Here is a 16,301-nt window from a genome sequence, read left to right as displayed (position 1 = left end):
CACGTTTTACCGTAGACAAAAACAAAAATGATTGGAGACTTTGACATTTCATTATTCAAGAGTTTCCCACTAGAGAGTGCACAAATTACCCGGAGAGCAACAATCTGCTTATTCAACCATAACATTGAGAATAAAGTAATGAAATGGCGAAGTAAAGCAAAAGCAAATGAAGTAACAAAAGGAAACAATGTCATGTTTCTCACTCACAGGGATTTTATCTTTGATCAATTGAAAATCATCTGCTTCCCTCCTCTTTGGTCTGACTGCACAACTACGAATATCATTGGTATCCAGAAAACGCAAAACATCTTTTTTTGAACGAAATATGTAGCCACTAACTGGATCCGTGTAAAACTGTAGAAATAACATCAAGAATGAGACATCTCTCACTGAGAAGCTGGTCTAAATACTACATTGTAAAATATGAACAGGCAAGGAATGCAGAAAACACTAGCATGATGACATACGCTTCATTTCCACATAATTTGAGGTTTTGTCACAACTAAAAGAAAGGGAAGTTTAATCACCAGATCCTTTCTAATCTTATCACCAGATTCACTTGTTTTGATTTCTTTTATCCACCCTGGAGGTAGATCATCATCTGTTGTGACCGTTGTGGCAGCCTGGACATCTCTCAAAGGTCAAAAGCTAAATGGTATAAGATGGTTATATACTTACAAATAACTAAATAAGACCCCGATATAGTATAAGTTTATCAAATAACAAACCGTAGTGGAAGAGTGCTCGATTTTCTTCTTTGTTTCAGTAGTGCATGACGTGTCTATCATGGATTTGCTTAGTACAGATGCATCTGGCGTCAAATGGGGTCCAGCCAAATTTTTAAGCTGAAAAGTAAAATTCAGCTAAGGAAAGACAGGAGATTTTATTATAAACAATTGAAAACAGAGGTAACAAAGTGACTGTGGATTTATGATAATTTGACTCTAATAAATGTAAGGCACTGATACCCTCCACCCTTGGAGGAAAAGGTTTTCGTGCTACTTTAGATTGAATTAGAAGCTGTTAAAAAAATCGAATTAATTTTCTAAAACATTTAAAAATTTACATGGGACATTATTTTACCATCTACATGAGAAGAAATTGTGGGACATACTTACATTTGACTACGTTTGTATCATTAAAATTTTTCCCACTCAAGATGCCTAAATTACCCAAAGAGCAGTATTTTGCTCACTCGACCACAGATTGAAATAAAATAATAGAACTGGAGAACATATCAGAACACTATGAAGCAACAAAAGAAAGCACAAGTTAACGCTGAGTTTATTGCTCACGGGGTTGATATTTTCTATCAATTTAAGGTCCTCTGTTTCCCTCTTCTTTGGTGTGATGGCACAGCTACGGATGTCATTTGTCCTCAGAAAACGAAAAACATCTTTTTTAGAACGAAATACGTAGCCACTGACTGGATCTGTGTAATACTGCATAATTTAAGCACAATATCAAGGATAGGACATCTGTCGATAGGAAACTAGTCCAAAGACTGTAGATAATCATGTATAGAATGAGGGGGAAACAAGTGCTGAAACCAGATGCATGACGGCATACACCTACTTGCCGTAAAACAGTAAGGATTTGCTCTTAACAAAGATAAGATAAGAGAATTTTAATCACCGGATCCTTTCTAATCTTATCCCCAGATTGAATAGTTTTGATCTCCTTTATCCAGCCTGAAGGTAGCCCATCAGCTGATGCGGTCTCAGTGACAACCTAGACATCTTTCAAGTGTCAGAAGATAAATGGTATATGATGGTTTGACCACATACTGAATTAGTGTTAGCTCACAACAGCACAAACCGCAGAGGAAGAGTGCAGGATTTCCTTTTTTGGTTCGGTAATACAAGAGGAATCTGTATTGGGCTTGCTCTGCACGGATACCTCTAGCTTCATATGGGGTTCATCCGCATTGTTAAGCTGAGAAAAATTTACAAATTCAACGAAGAAATAACGATGAGTTTTCAAGAAGAATCAGAACATCTGTAACAGAGGGAGTAACAGAGGGACTACGGATCTGTCATGTTTTGGAGTGAATTAATGAAGGTAGAGTCATATGATGGACCTAAAACCATTGAAAAATCAGAATCTAATTACCCAACACCTGAAATTTACACTACACATTTTTTTACCATGATGTAAGGAAAAATAATTGAGCATGTTTGCTTTTGTTATGCCGGCATTTCTAATTTTTACTTCTGAAAAAAACACACAGCAAATATCTTACGGGGCCAAATATCCAGCAAAAACAGCAGATCTCCTTAATTTATGAGCCAAGGCAAAAGCATCAAACACAAGCGTCATGCAGCTTCATGTACATTGTACACCCTTTACATCGTAGTCCAACATCAATGTTTCACACCCTCTCCAAATGTACCCAACTCAAAATTATTTCTCAACATTTAACAAGCTCTGGTACATGAGAACATACAATATATAAATGCAACATAATACCACTCCACCCCGTCCCTACAAAAACCACCCCAATAATTTGACCCTTGAGATTCCTCAGCAAAGAGTGTCAGTTAAATTACTTCCAACTTCGCAAAATAAGAGGCCATCTTCCACCCAAAATTCTATTTTAGTGCAAGTTCTACGCTAAGTACAATTTTTGCACCAAATACAATATCCAGCCTCAACCCATTTTCGAATCATACACTAAAAAGAATATTTCTCAGAATATTTCTCAGCTTTTATTTACTATCTATCTATATATAAATTTACCAATATAATTATGATAATGTTTATATGATATAATAAATATTATATTATTAATAAATGTAATTATAATAAAATTTAAATTAAAAATATGTCAAAAGAATTAGACATCTATTTAATAAACCATTTATTAATTATTTATAATTCTTAAAACATTTAAGGTGAATAATAATTAGACATCTATTTATACAATTAGTAACTAGTAATTATATTAAACTAGTAATTTAATTATAATTATTTTTGTGTATTTCAATACTTAATTAAAATTATATTGGTGCGTTAATTTTATTTTTTATTTTATAAGAAACTATAATTTTATTGATAATATGAATTTACTTAGGATACAAACAGTGGACCAGTGGTCCACAAAAGCATACTAGTGTCCAAAGCAAACAAAGTCAGCTATCCAACTAAATCAGAGCCAATCTCCAATCCCTATACAAGTCTAGTGTCATCATAAAATAAACTTCATATTATATATATATATAGAGAGTTTTGCAATGCTGCCCACCTCCCATGTCCAACTCCATACCCACCTATGAGGTGGCAATCATCCCATGGATGAGATGAATCATATACAAATGGTTCATCCAATGGATGAGTGCCACCTCATAGGTGGGCATGAAGGTGGGCACGGGAGGTGGGCAGCATAGCAAAACTCTATATATATATATATATATATATATATATAAGTACTTTTCAGCTGTCCAACAATATTTCCCCAACTCGTCCCCGACTAACTAAAACCCGGTTTTTTTTTTTATTTTTCGCATATCTAAAACACAGTACCGGGTTTTAGTGGTCGGGGACGAGTTGGGCATCATTGGTTGGGCAGCTGAAAATTTCTCATATATATATATATGATTGCAAATCATATTAGATTATTATATTATTAATCTACCAAATTAAACTATTTATTAATTATTTCTAAGCATTAAAAATACAATTAAAATTTTTAAAAAAAGGATTTACCCTGCACCAAATTACGAGTAAGAAGGGGGACACTGTTTTGGTGCCAAAATAGGTGTGTCCCCCATTGGAGCAAATAACCCTGCACCAAAATAGGGTTGGAGATGCTCTTAGTCTCTCAAATCAATATGCATTCCACATACTAAATTTACACCACAAGTTCCGTTAAATGACCTTTATCTTTTTCAGAATTTAAATTTATCATTGTGATCAATCCTCTTACATTCCCATCTCAAATTACAACTGCACAGATAACATCTAATACTCCATGCTCAAGGCCACAACACTGATGACCATGGAGATGAAACTTAACAATCTGTCAACTAGCGAGTGCCTAAATTACCCAAGGGATCAACATTTTGCTCACTCAGTAATTTCTTTTGCAAATTAAACATTGTGAAACAGAGAAAGGATAAAGCAAAAAATGAAGCATCAGATAGACAAACAAAAGTTATTTACAGATGAGAATGGTTAACCAAGTTGTTGACTCACGTTCAATTTATTCTCAACCAACTTCATATCATCCAGCTCCTTCCTCTTTGGTGTGATGGCACAACTACCAATATCGTTTGTTTCCAAATATCGTGTGACATCTTTTCTGGAACGAAATACATAGCCACTGATTGGATCTGTGTAATACTGCAAAATAAGCATATCATTAAATATGAGGCATGGCTTATCATGAAATTAGTCCGATCCAAAAACTAAAAATATACTATGGGTTAAAATGTTAATAGAAATATAAAACAGGATATGCTGAATAGCCTGCAGGAAAATGCATCTTTTATTAAAGAAAATTTGATTGTTTTCTGCTACGCGTAAAAATGAGTTGAAAAATGAAATTACCGGATCCTTTCTAATCTTATTCCCAGATTTACTTGTCCGAATTTCTTTTATCCAGCCTGGAGGTAGACCTTCCACGGATGAGCTCTCAGCAGCATTCTAGATATGTTTGAAAAGTCAGAAAAGTCAGAATCTAAATTTTTCAAGACTGTTAGAAAAGATGGAGAATTGAATATTGCACAAACTGCAGCTATAGATGGCTTCTTGTCCTTGTTTTGTTCAGAAACGCAACCGTCCTCAGTTACAGATTTAAATTGCAGAGGTGTTCGCGGTTTTGAAAAAGCTTTACCCACATCATCTACCTGAAAAGTTGAATGTTCGAAAGGAAAAAAAAAAAAAAGCATAAAAAGAAAACATGAGTTAAGACACATAAATTGGCTAACATACGAATTAGCCTTACACAAATAAAGGGACTATTGGTCGGTAATCCCTTATGGAAACTGTTAAACAGCTTGCTTACAGGGACTCCACTCTTAATCAACTTGAAATCATCCAGTTTTCGCCTCTTTGGGGTGATGACACAGCTACCAATATCATTTGTTTCCAGATATCGCAGAACGTCTCTTTTAGAAAGAAATACGTAGCCATTAACCGGGTCTATGTAATACTGCAAAATTGAGAATAAAATTAAGTATAAGATATGGTACATCAGGAACTGGTCCAACAACTACAAATTTTTTTTTGATAAGAAACTATAATTTTATCGATAATATTAATTTACTTAGGATACAAAAAGTGGGCCAGTGGTCCACAAAAGCATACTAGTGTCCAAAGCAAACAAAGTCAGCTATCAATCTAACTCATAGCCAATCTCCAATCCCTATACAAGTCTAGTGTCGTCAAAGATTGAAAATTTGAACACTTTTGTGCCCAAATGGATACTCTCAATTTGATCTTGTCCCAAAGTTCTTCCACCGCTTCTTCACTGCCTTCGAATATTCTCCTTTCTCCTGTTCCTTTCCAGCCATAACGACCAACACACGCAATGTACCACTACTAACCAAAAGACTCTCCCTCTCTCTCCAAGCCGACCTCCTAAATCAGTAGCATATAAGTCTTTTGTTGAGTTCGGAGTCACCCAAGATAACTCCAATTCCTTGAGAGCTAGGTTCCACAATGAACTAGAAAATGGGCAGTGAATAACCATATGATCCTAAGTCTCTCCCCCTTGTTTGCATAGGAGACACCAATTCGGGCCGAGGGAGATATTCGGAAGCCTCTTTTGAATCAAGTCGCAGGTAGGTAATCTTCCCAACGCAGCTGTCCATGAGAAAACCTGAACCTTCGTCGGAACAGGAGCTTTCCAGATTGTGCAGAAAAGAGGAAAGCTAGGAAATCGATCCTCCGGAAAGAAAGACTCGAAGAAAGACTTGACAAAAAACAAACCTGAAATGTCCCACACCCATTTTCTCGCATCCTCCACGCCCTCTACTAAGTTTACCCCCCTCAAAGTTTCCAGCAAGTTTCTTAGCTGGCCCAATTCTTCATCCCTCAATTCGCGTCGAAAATGCAAGTTCCAAGATAAAGAGTTATAGAGGAATAACATGGATCTCGACAAAGGAAAAATGAAATTTGTCTATTGTGCTCTCTAGAAATCTGAAAAAGGTTAGGAAAAAAATCCTTGAAACTAGAATTCCCCACCCAGCAATCTTCCCAAAATCTAAATCTATCCCCCCTTTAACCACCGCCCTCACAGAGTGACTGAAAGCCGGATGTCCTAGATATGAATTTCCACGGACTTCTGAAAGTGCTATGTCTAGCCAATCCCGCATCCCAACCGTTATCTTGAACTCCGTATTTGCTCGCTATAAGTCTCTTCCAAAATGTGTCCCCCTCCGTCGAAAATCGCCACCACCATTTACCTAGCAAAACCTTGTTCCGAAGGCAGAGATAGCCTATTCCCAAACCCCCTCTATCTTTAGGTCTACATACTTTATCCCAGCCTACCAGATGACAGTGAGTTTCCCCATCCGATACATCCCACAAAAAATTCCTCATAATCTTCTCCATGGCCTCTGCAACTCCGCTTGGGATCCTAAACAGCGACAGATAATACAAGGGAAGGGCACTCATGACCGCCGAAATCAGCGTGAGTCTGCCTCCTTTCGATAGGAATGCTTTCTTCCAGCTAGATAGCCTTTTAAACATCTTAAAGATCACTGGTTCCCAAAAAGAAACCTTTAGTGGATTCCCTCCCAATGGTACTCCAATATATTGAATGGGCCAAGATTCCACCCCGCATCCTATCTCCCTAGCCAACTCTTCCTCCACTTCTTTTTCACAATTAATGCTCAGCAATGCACTTTTCTCCTTATTAATCTTTAATCCGGACATATCACAGAACATAAACAAGATATCCATCAGCAATCTCACATGATCCTCATTCTGCGCAAAAAACAGAGTATCATCGGCAAATTGAATGTGAGATACCTCAATTCTCTCCCTCCCTATCTCCCACCCTTTAAATAGATCTAATGACTTTGCCTTGTCGATCAATCTTCCCAAAACATCAGCCACCAAGGTAAACAGGAACGGAGACAAAGGGTCTCCCTGCCGTAACCCTTTCTCTCCCTTAATTTTACCGCTCGGTCTCCCGTCAACAATTATTGAATAATTTACATTTCTGAGACAGCCTTTAACCCAGTTTCTCCATCTATTCCCAAACCCTTTCTTATGAAGAACAAAATCCAAGAATTGCCAATTTGTCATAGGCTTTCTCGAAGTCCGCCTTGAATACCATCCTCTCTTCTTCTTCAATCTGAATTCTTCCACCGCCTCATTCGCAATCAAGCAACAATCCAAAATTTGACGACCTTCAATGAAAGCGCTCTATGGTTGTGCGATAGTAATCGCTAGCACCTTCTTGAGACGCGACGCTAGCACCTTAGCGATTATCTTGTAAAGACTAGTGACTAGGCTAATCGGTCTAAAGTCCTTGATGCGCAATGAATCTTTCTTTTTTGGTATCAAACAAATATACGTCTCATTCGTTACTCCATTCACAATACCTCCCTCATAGAACTCCTTAAACACCTTCATCAAATCCTCTTTGATAGTGTGCCAACACTCCTTATAAACTTCCATTGAGAAGTAAGATGGTCCCGGGGCTTTCGATCCTTCGCACTCAAAAACTGCTTTTTTAATTTCATCCTCGAAAAAAGGTAGCTCGAGCTGCTCCATGGATTCTCTGTCAATTGCACTCCATTCTACCCCTTCGACACCCCATCCCCCTCTATCTGATTCACTGTAAAGTTTTGTGAAGAAATCTATAATTGCCGACCTGATATTATCGTTGTTTGTGCTTACAGTTCCATCTTCCAACTCCAAGCTCTCCATACAAGTCCTGCTTCTCCTTTGACTAAGTAAAGAATGGAAGAATTTTGAATTGCAAACCCCTTCCTTTAACCATTTAATATTCGCCTTCTGAGCTTCCATTTGCAATTTTCTGCAAACTATCTCCTCTAACTCAGTCCTGATAACTCTTCTGACCTCCACCAAGTTATCTGATCCCGTTCCTTCCCACTCTTGAACATCCAACGCTTGAATCTTTTTCTCCAACTCATTTCTCCTCATATCTAAGTTCCCAAAATTCTGTACATTCCATTTTTTGACCTCCGCTTTCGTTCCCTTTAATCTGCTCATAAATTTGTAGCCTTCCCAGCCTTGAGGATTTTGACTCGTCCACCAGCTGAAGAATTCCTCCTTGAAATTCTTATGCTTAAGCCATACATTTTCAAATCTAAAAGGTGTAGGCCCCCACTCTCCCTTCGAAGTGTTCAAGATCAAAGGAAAATGATCAGAAGTAACTCTCGGTAGCACTGATTGTCTGCAGAACCCGAACGTCTCCTTCCATCCTCCCGAGAACAAGAATCTGTCCAATCAGCACCAGATGGGTGATGACCGCATGTTAGACCACGTGAACTTAGAGTTCAACAGGGGGGGGGGGGGGGGGTCATACAGCTCTATCTCGTTAATCAAAGCGTCAAAACATCTCATGCTGCAGGTTAGAGTGTTGCTATTCAATTTCTCACTCAAAGTTCTCACCACATTGAAGTCTTCGCCTACACACCATAGTGGACCGCAAATCACCTTCAATCCTGCTAATTCATCCCAGAAATTCTGTCGAGCTCTTGGGCCACACGGAGCGTAGACTGCCGAAAACCACCACACTGAGTTAAGATCCTTTCCTATTTCAATAGAGACCGAAAACTCCCCAATCAAGTTATCCTTTACTACCACCATCCGAGAATTCCACGCCACCAAAATGCCTCCAGATCTGCCCAAAGTTGGCAACTCCACCCATTCTATGAATCTAGATTTCCAAAGGCTAGCTATGTACCTCCTATCCACCCGCTGCCTTTTAGTTTCCAATAGGACCACTATATCCGGTTTCTCTCTACGAAGAATTGTTCTGATCAACCCTCTCCTACTGCTCGATCCTCCCCCCCTAATGTTACAAAAAAAAATCTCCATTAACCAACTGTAGCACCCGGTGTTGACCACTCCTTGAGATTCTTTAATGTAATACCACAGCCTCTGGAATTCCAAAGCTAACTTTTCTCACCTCCAGTCTAGCAAGACAGTCATTAATTCGGCCCTCCTTGAACTCCTCTGACACCAAAGCCTCCTTCACTCCCACAAACTCCTCCCTCATATGGAGCACCGGCTTTTCACTCACCCTGGAGCTTGGTTCTACCCCCCTGCTCCTACCCCCCTCCCAGCAGAAAGAGACAAAGGATTTGTACGGTTTTTAAACCGGAATTGTCTGGAAGAGCCATCGATTCCGACTTGGGCTCAGAGTCGCTCACGTGTCCCTGTGAAGGTATAGAGTACGAACCTGGATGTGATGCGAAGATGCCCCTGATGTCCTTGAGACATGAATTAGTCGGGGAATTGACAAGAGAATCGCCTACCACTGAACTATCAGTTTGAAACGAGTCTGAATCCTCCGATGACAAATCACCGTCTGATTCTTGAAGAAATTCTTCCTCTATAAGCCCAGTGAAATTACTGGTATTGCCTTGTAGACCGTTTCCCAATGGGTCTTCGTTCCAGCCGCCTTCGCTTTTCCCTGGGATTCTGATCTCTGTGGCTCGAGCTTGTCGTCTTGAATACACAATCTCTAAACGTGGAGATGAAGGTCTCTCCGGCACTATGCCAGCCTCTTTAGAAGGTGTCTCTGTCTTATCCTCTTCAAACTCCCTCAATGGCTGTATTACTCTTCTCCGAAACTCGCCCATCACTTTTGGACACAATCTTTTGAGTATTTTAACCTGGCGGCCTCCTAGAATAGGTTCTGATCCCCACGATCTATCGCCGCTGCCACTTGCCCCTATTGAGATTTGATGAAGAATCCCCTTGTCTTTAATATTTGCATCTATCTCCTCCTCAGCACTAACACGATTGTTGACTATAGACTGCCCCTTTGACTCATCTACTGGATCCACCGAATCAGTCTGCTTCGATCCTCTATCACCATCATAGCCCGAAATAATATCCCTACCTTTTTCCAACGCTTCCTTCCCTGCATCTCGACCTTCCGTCACTGTTGTTCCGTCCGCCACAACTTGAGCATATGAGCGCTTTTCGTAGTAATCGTAAGCTGCTGGATTGACAGAGACCACTTCAAGTCGCACCATCATAGGGCCTCGAGGTGTCAAAATTTGCACGAAACTGTTGATGAATCCTCCCCACCACCTTAATTTTGGCGGCGGACAAATCTCTAAGCAAGATAGTGTCACGGCTAATATCCAGTAAACCCCTGCACTGCTCCCCCACGCTCCGGAACACCTCGCTTGACCATAAGTCCCAAGGCAATCCGAAAATTCTCACCCAGCTATTGCAACATGCAAGCATCTCTACTTCCCTATTGACCTCCGTTCTCCAGCCTTCGAAGAACGTCACCCTTTTTTCGAAAAAACCTTTCTTTAACCCCACGAAATAAGACGCCTCTTCTGCATTGTGGGGCCACCATACTGCCTTATTTGCCTGAAACGAGAATAACTCAATCCTCCTCTTAACTACCTTCCTCAAAGCAAAGACCGCTGCCTCCCAAGATATGTTGACCCGTGCCTTAGTAATAATGATTGCTTTCTGCCAATCCTTGACCGAACAGGGACGGATATTCTCATTGGCCAGTAGATCTTGCGGCTTAATGTTCTCCAGATTCTTCGTACCTCGTTGCTCAGATATCTCGACCCCCTTACCATGTCTGACATGAGCCGATGCATTGACATTCTTTCTTTGTATAAAAAAACGTAGATGATTAGCCAGCTTAATCCAACCACCCTCTGCTCGACCGCTGGGTACGATTATACGCTGTTTGAAGCCCCCCTGCGCTAGTTTATAAACTTCCAGAAACCTGCCTCTACTGTTGATATATATTGCATCCATGCAGAAACCACACACAAAAACGTGCAAATGCCAAATAGTAATGCAAAATCATGGTGCATACACCTACATGCTATAATCATAGATGGTTTGAATTATTGGTCGTGAAAGTGTACTAGAAAGGTAAAAGAGCTGCTCACCGAGTCCTTTCTAATCTTATTCCCGGATTTACTGGTCTTCACTTCTTTTATCCAGCCTGGAGGTAACCCATCTACTGATGTAACTTCAGTGGGAACCTAGACATCCTTCCAATGTCAGAAGCTTAAAAAACCAAGCTTGACATAAATATAGAAGTACTTAAGATCTTATCGCAGTACAAACCATGGTAGAAGTGTGTTTGTTCTTCTTTTCAGAAATGCAATCTTCATCTGTCATGAATTTGCATTGTGAAGGCGTGTCTGACTTCAAATTGGTAAAACCAACATTATCAAGCTGAAAGATAAACAAATTAAAAGAAAAGAATAAAAAAAAATTGGCATATGCAAGAATTTGTGAGATAACTAAATTTTCATGTAGCAATAACGGAACAAATTTAGAAGGTATACCTTTTTTTTAATAAGAAAGGAGATCATATTTTTTTTGATAAGAAACTTTATATAATATATCATATTATATATATATAAAGGATCATGTGATAATTACAAAAAGTGGACAAGAAATCCGCATATATAACCCGTACTACCCACTAAATATCAACAAAATATAGCCCTCCAGTCTCTTACTATATCTAAAAATTGAGAACATAGCAAACTTTTTGTGATTCCTAATCCACGTAGAAGCCTTCGGTTTGATCTTTTCCAACACATAACTCCCGATTCCGCTTTATCTTCAAAAATTCTCTTGTTCCTCACCAGCCAAACGTGCCAACAAAAACAATGAATCACCACCGTCCAAAGTAGTCTCTCCCTTCTACAAAGTTCGCGCCCTAGATCTCCCACAAATAAATTCTTTGTTGACCTTGGAGTTACCACAAAAAACCCAACTCCGCAAGAGCCCTGTACCAAAGGCCACTGGTGAAAAGACAATGAATGAATATGTGGTCCTGTGTCTCCACCTCACGCCGACAAAGCACTCACCACCTTGAACTTAGGGAACACGAAGGCCAATGCTTTTGCAAAGTCTCACAGGTTGGAAGCTTTTCTTGCACTGCAACCCACGAAAAAACTTGAACCATCGATGAGATAGGTATTTTCCAAATGACGCGAAACAAAGAAAACGAAGAGAAATACCTGTCAGGGAAAGAAGACTCAGAGAAAAATTTAACCGAGAAAAGACCCGTAGAATCCCCCAACCACTTCCTAAAATCCGAAGCCTGCATCCAACCTAACTCTCTCTAAGGATTCTAACAAAAGACTTAACTCGTCCACTTCCACATCCGTCAAAGCCCGTCTAAAATGAAAATTCCAAAAGACAACCGAATCTAGGGATTGACTTTCCAACTAAGCAAAACAAGAAATCGGAGAGTTATAAATCGAAGATAACTGGAAGAGAGAAGGATAAAGATCCTTGAAAGCGGAATCCCCCCACCACCTGTCTTCCCAAAATCTTAAAATGTTACCCACTTTGAGCACTGCTGTAACCGACTGGATGAAAACCAAGTAAACTCTGGAGATACGCTTCCAAGAGCTTCTAAATATGACGATGCTAGCCAACTCCGCATCCCATCCATTATCCCGCATCCTGTATTTATTAACAATAACTTTTCTCCACAATGCCTCTCGCTCCTGTGAAAATCTCCACCACCACTTTCCTAGAAGAGCCCTATTCCTTAAACCAATATTCCCAATACCCAGACCGCCTTTTTCCTTTGGTGTACAGACCTTATCCCAAGCCACGCAATGACCATGTGAATCCCGTCAGCTCATTCCCAAAGGAAATCTCTCATAATCTTTCCATAACATCAGCTACATCTTTCGGTGCTCTAAACAAAGACATGAAATAAATCTGCAAAGCATTCAACACAGCTGAAATTAATGTCAGTTTACCCCCTCTGGACAAAAATGTCTGCTTCCAACTTGCTAATTTATTTGACATCTTAGACAAAACGGGCTCCCAAAACGATAATTTCAATGAATTACCTCCCAACGGAATCCCCAAATATTTAATAGGCCAAGAATCACTCCCACAACCGATTTCTGCCACCAAATCAACCACCTCTTATTCCTCAAAATTAAGCCCCATCAAGGTACTTTTCTCTAAATTAATCTTCCATCATGACATTTGACAAAATGATTTTAGAATTTCCACCAAAAAGCGCAAATGTCCAGCTTCATTAACAAAAAGCTGTGTATCACCAGCAAATTGAACGTGAGAAATCTCCAGCCTCTCTATACCAACAAGCACTCCCCTGGTGAGCTCCAAAGACTTCGCCTTATCAACCAACATGCCCATTGATAGAACCGTGTTTGTCCCGTAACACCCATCACATCAGCCACCAAATTAAACAAAAAGGGTGACAGCAGATCGCCTTGCCTGAGCCCCTTTTTCACCTTTTAAACTTTCCATGGTATAAAAACCGAGAATGAAACGTTCGAGACACAACCTTGAATCCAATTTCTCCACCTTACGGTTTCTTTGAGAAGGGTGTGATACCACCACCTATCAGGCCTCAACCGATCCACTTAGTTGGTAAGGGGGAAGACAACTATATAGTTTATAGTCTATCCTAGAAAGCCAGGCCCCAATTAGAAGGTATACCTAATTCAACATCTATTCCAACTCACTCTGAATTTCATGTCAACCATTCAAATCTACACCAGTTATCAGTTTATCGTCAAAATAAGAAGAGAGAGTTGGTCATATCAATCAGGAGACTACAACTTTGTGTGCAAATTTCAAAAGTTGATGATCATCGCAACAGAGAAGGAAGATACTGCAATGGGAGAGGAAAGGTAAGAAATCGGCAAAAGAGAAGTAGAGATTGAAGAGAGATATCATCGCATGTCTTAATGGGAAATAGGAGTAAAAACCACCAATAAGGTATGTGTTTTGCGAAAAAGGCTCTTACCGCTTTGATAGACAGTGGAAGAATCCATTACTACCTCGACAGAATAACATGGCAAGACATTTGAATTGTTCGTTGATGGAGACTACACCTTAGGTGGTTACTGTAGCTGACAGAAGCAAAACTGCAAGACCATAAGTATTCCGAAGTTCTTACTGTTTACCTGGAAACTGAATGGTTATAAATTTGAGGCTCAACTTCAAGTAATTCCATTAGATGGGTGTGATGTTATTCTTGGAGTGGACTAGATGTGGAACTGTAGCTAAATACCGAAAAATATAGATTGAGAAGAACTGATTTATTAGGGTTTTAAAATAAAAAGTACAAGATATTTGTTTATAGAATTCATTATTCCTAGTTATAGAACAATGACTCCTAGTTTACTTGTACAAGGATGGTTGAATATTCTATTTATTAATAGCTAGGATTCTCAATCTTGTATTATGGGTATGTTTATCAAGTTAAACTAGGAGTAGATTATTTTCAATAATTTAGCACTGATTTCAAACTTATAAATTAGGTTTTACTCTTCATTCTTGAATCAAGGAGAATGATATTTTTCTCTTCGAAGACTTTATTTCTATATTTTCTACATGGTATCAGAAGATCCGGGCAAACTCCAGCCAAGATCTCATTCGGCAATATGGCATCTTCCGGTGACAATCCGTCGCCCAACCCCACCGCGTCACCTTTTCCCAAGGCTATACCTTTCTCCTCCATCATGTGTCATAATTAACTGGTCAAAACTATCTCCAATGGCCTCGTTCGTTAAGATGTTCCTCTGCGACAAACGAAAGGAGGATTATCTCTCGGGTGCCTCGAAGTGTCCAGCTGCTGGAGATGAGAAATTAAGGATTTGGAACAACATGATCATGTCATGGATCATTAATTCTATGAAACCCGAGATCGGTGAGAATTTTTTACTCCACAGTACAGCCAAGGATATCTGGGACGATGTCTCTGTACATCTAAAGAGAATCCGTCCGAGTGATCTCGCATCTAGGGCCTGCTGTATGGTCTGCGCCAAGGCGATGACAGTGTCACCACCAATTTTAAAGCACTCACTCGCTGATTTATACGAGTCTCATGCCTGGACATTTCCCACAAACGTAACTCTCTTCCACTCCAACTCGGAAACGAAGCATTTTTTTTCTCTTTCTATTGGAACTGAATCAATCTCTCGATGATGAGTGCGACCATATTTTGGGCACCAAGTCACTACCTGGCCTTCGTGCATCTTTTTTCGAGGTGCACCATGAAGTAGCCGCCAATTCATGTTGGGCTCTCTCGGTTCGTCCCTTCTGTAGATGGGTCAGTCCTTGCCTCTCACCGATCCTATTTCAATACTAGCACTGGGCCTACTGCCCCTCCGCCTTTGCCAGCTGGCTCACCAGGGGATAACCATATACGCAATGGTCGACCATGGTGTCCAAAGTGTAAGAAGCCAAATCACACCCTCGAGACATGCTGGCGCATCCCTTGGAAGCCAGCCGATTGGAAGCCGAATCAAGCTCGACAAGCAACAGCTGCTGCTACTGAAAGTTCCTCTTTAAATCTGCTGCCCTTCACCAAGGAACAATTGGAGACGCTGAAATCCATGTTCGGTCAGCCCTCGGCACCTTCCTCTTCATTCCTTGGGTCTGGTAACATTGCCCATCAATCTGATAATGACCATTTTCCCGGTGCTTTGCTTTGAAACAGTAATTATCTAATGTTTCAATTGTTGATTCGGGTGCATCCAACCATATTCCCGGGAACTTGTCTTTATTTGATTCATATAGTTCTTGTGGGATTCGTGTTCAGTACACATTGCCAATGGATCTAGCTCCTCGGTAGTTGGTATTGGTTCAATGACCCCCGGGATATTTGTATACAGTCTGTTCTCTTTGTGCCAGATCTTACTTGAAACTTATTAACTGTCAGTCAACCCAATTCCACTGTCAAATGCAACGCTAAATTTACATGTGACTTGCATCTTTCAGTATCTACTGTCGGGGAAAACAACTGGCAATGCTGATCTATACCTTCTCAGGATGGAAGCTTCTCCCAAGAACTCCGAGTGTTCCTGACTCCTTGTTTTCTATTTCCTGCTCTACTTTTCACTCCAATAAGGATAGTGACTTGTTATTATGGCATTATCGATTAGGGAATTTGAATTCTTTGTATCTATCCAAGTTGTTTCCTTATCTTCTCAGTAACGAAACTTCAAAACCTTCAAAGTGTGATATTTGTCAGTTTTCTTAACACACATGTCACTCTTTCACCTCACAACCTTACAAACCATCTACCCTCTTCTCCCTCACACACTGATATATGCGAACCGTCGAGAGTATAAAGATGTAACAGGTGCCCGCTGGTTCCT

General features: G+C 40.0%; 1 protein-coding gene across 5 annotated transcripts in view; it reads right to left on the bottom strand.

The window, feature by feature from the left end:
- LOC140859917 (uncharacterized) overlaps positions 1 to 16,301 on the bottom strand; it is a 32,837-nt gene that overhangs the window by 3,040 nt on the left and 13,496 nt on the right. For 4 of the 5 annotated variants that reach the window (XM_073262538.1, XM_073262537.1, XM_073262540.1 and 1 more), the window contains exons 15-26: positions 11,257 to 11,367; positions 11,076 to 11,171; positions 5,006 to 5,152; positions 4,731 to 4,847; positions 4,549 to 4,644; positions 4,195 to 4,341; positions 1,807 to 1,935; positions 1,636 to 1,731; positions 1,296 to 1,442; positions 729 to 845; positions 528 to 623; positions 208 to 354 (exon numbers count right to left, since the gene is read on the bottom strand). In XM_073262538.1, coding sequence (XP_073118639.1) covers positions 208 to 354; positions 528 to 623; positions 729 to 845; positions 1,296 to 1,442; positions 1,636 to 1,731; positions 1,807 to 1,935; positions 4,195 to 4,341; positions 4,549 to 4,644; positions 4,731 to 4,847; positions 5,006 to 5,152; positions 11,076 to 11,171; positions 11,257 to 11,367 — 1,446 coding nt within the window. The remainder of the gene's footprint in view (positions 1 to 207; positions 355 to 527; positions 624 to 728; positions 846 to 1,295; positions 1,443 to 1,635; positions 1,732 to 1,806; positions 1,936 to 4,194; positions 4,342 to 4,548; positions 4,645 to 4,730; positions 4,848 to 5,005; positions 5,153 to 11,075; positions 11,172 to 11,256; positions 11,368 to 16,301) is intronic. The other variant, XM_073262539.1, reaches the window with a different exon arrangement.

Source organism: Henckelia pumila, chromosome 4, assembly GCF_033568475.1.
Source record: "Henckelia pumila isolate YLH828 chromosome 4, ASM3356847v2, whole genome shotgun sequence".
Lineage (NCBI taxonomy): Eukaryota > Viridiplantae > Streptophyta > Magnoliopsida > Lamiales > Gesneriaceae > Henckelia > Henckelia pumila.
The sequence above is the reverse complement of the archived record's forward strand: the minus strand, read 5'-3'. Positions and strand labels throughout refer to the sequence as shown.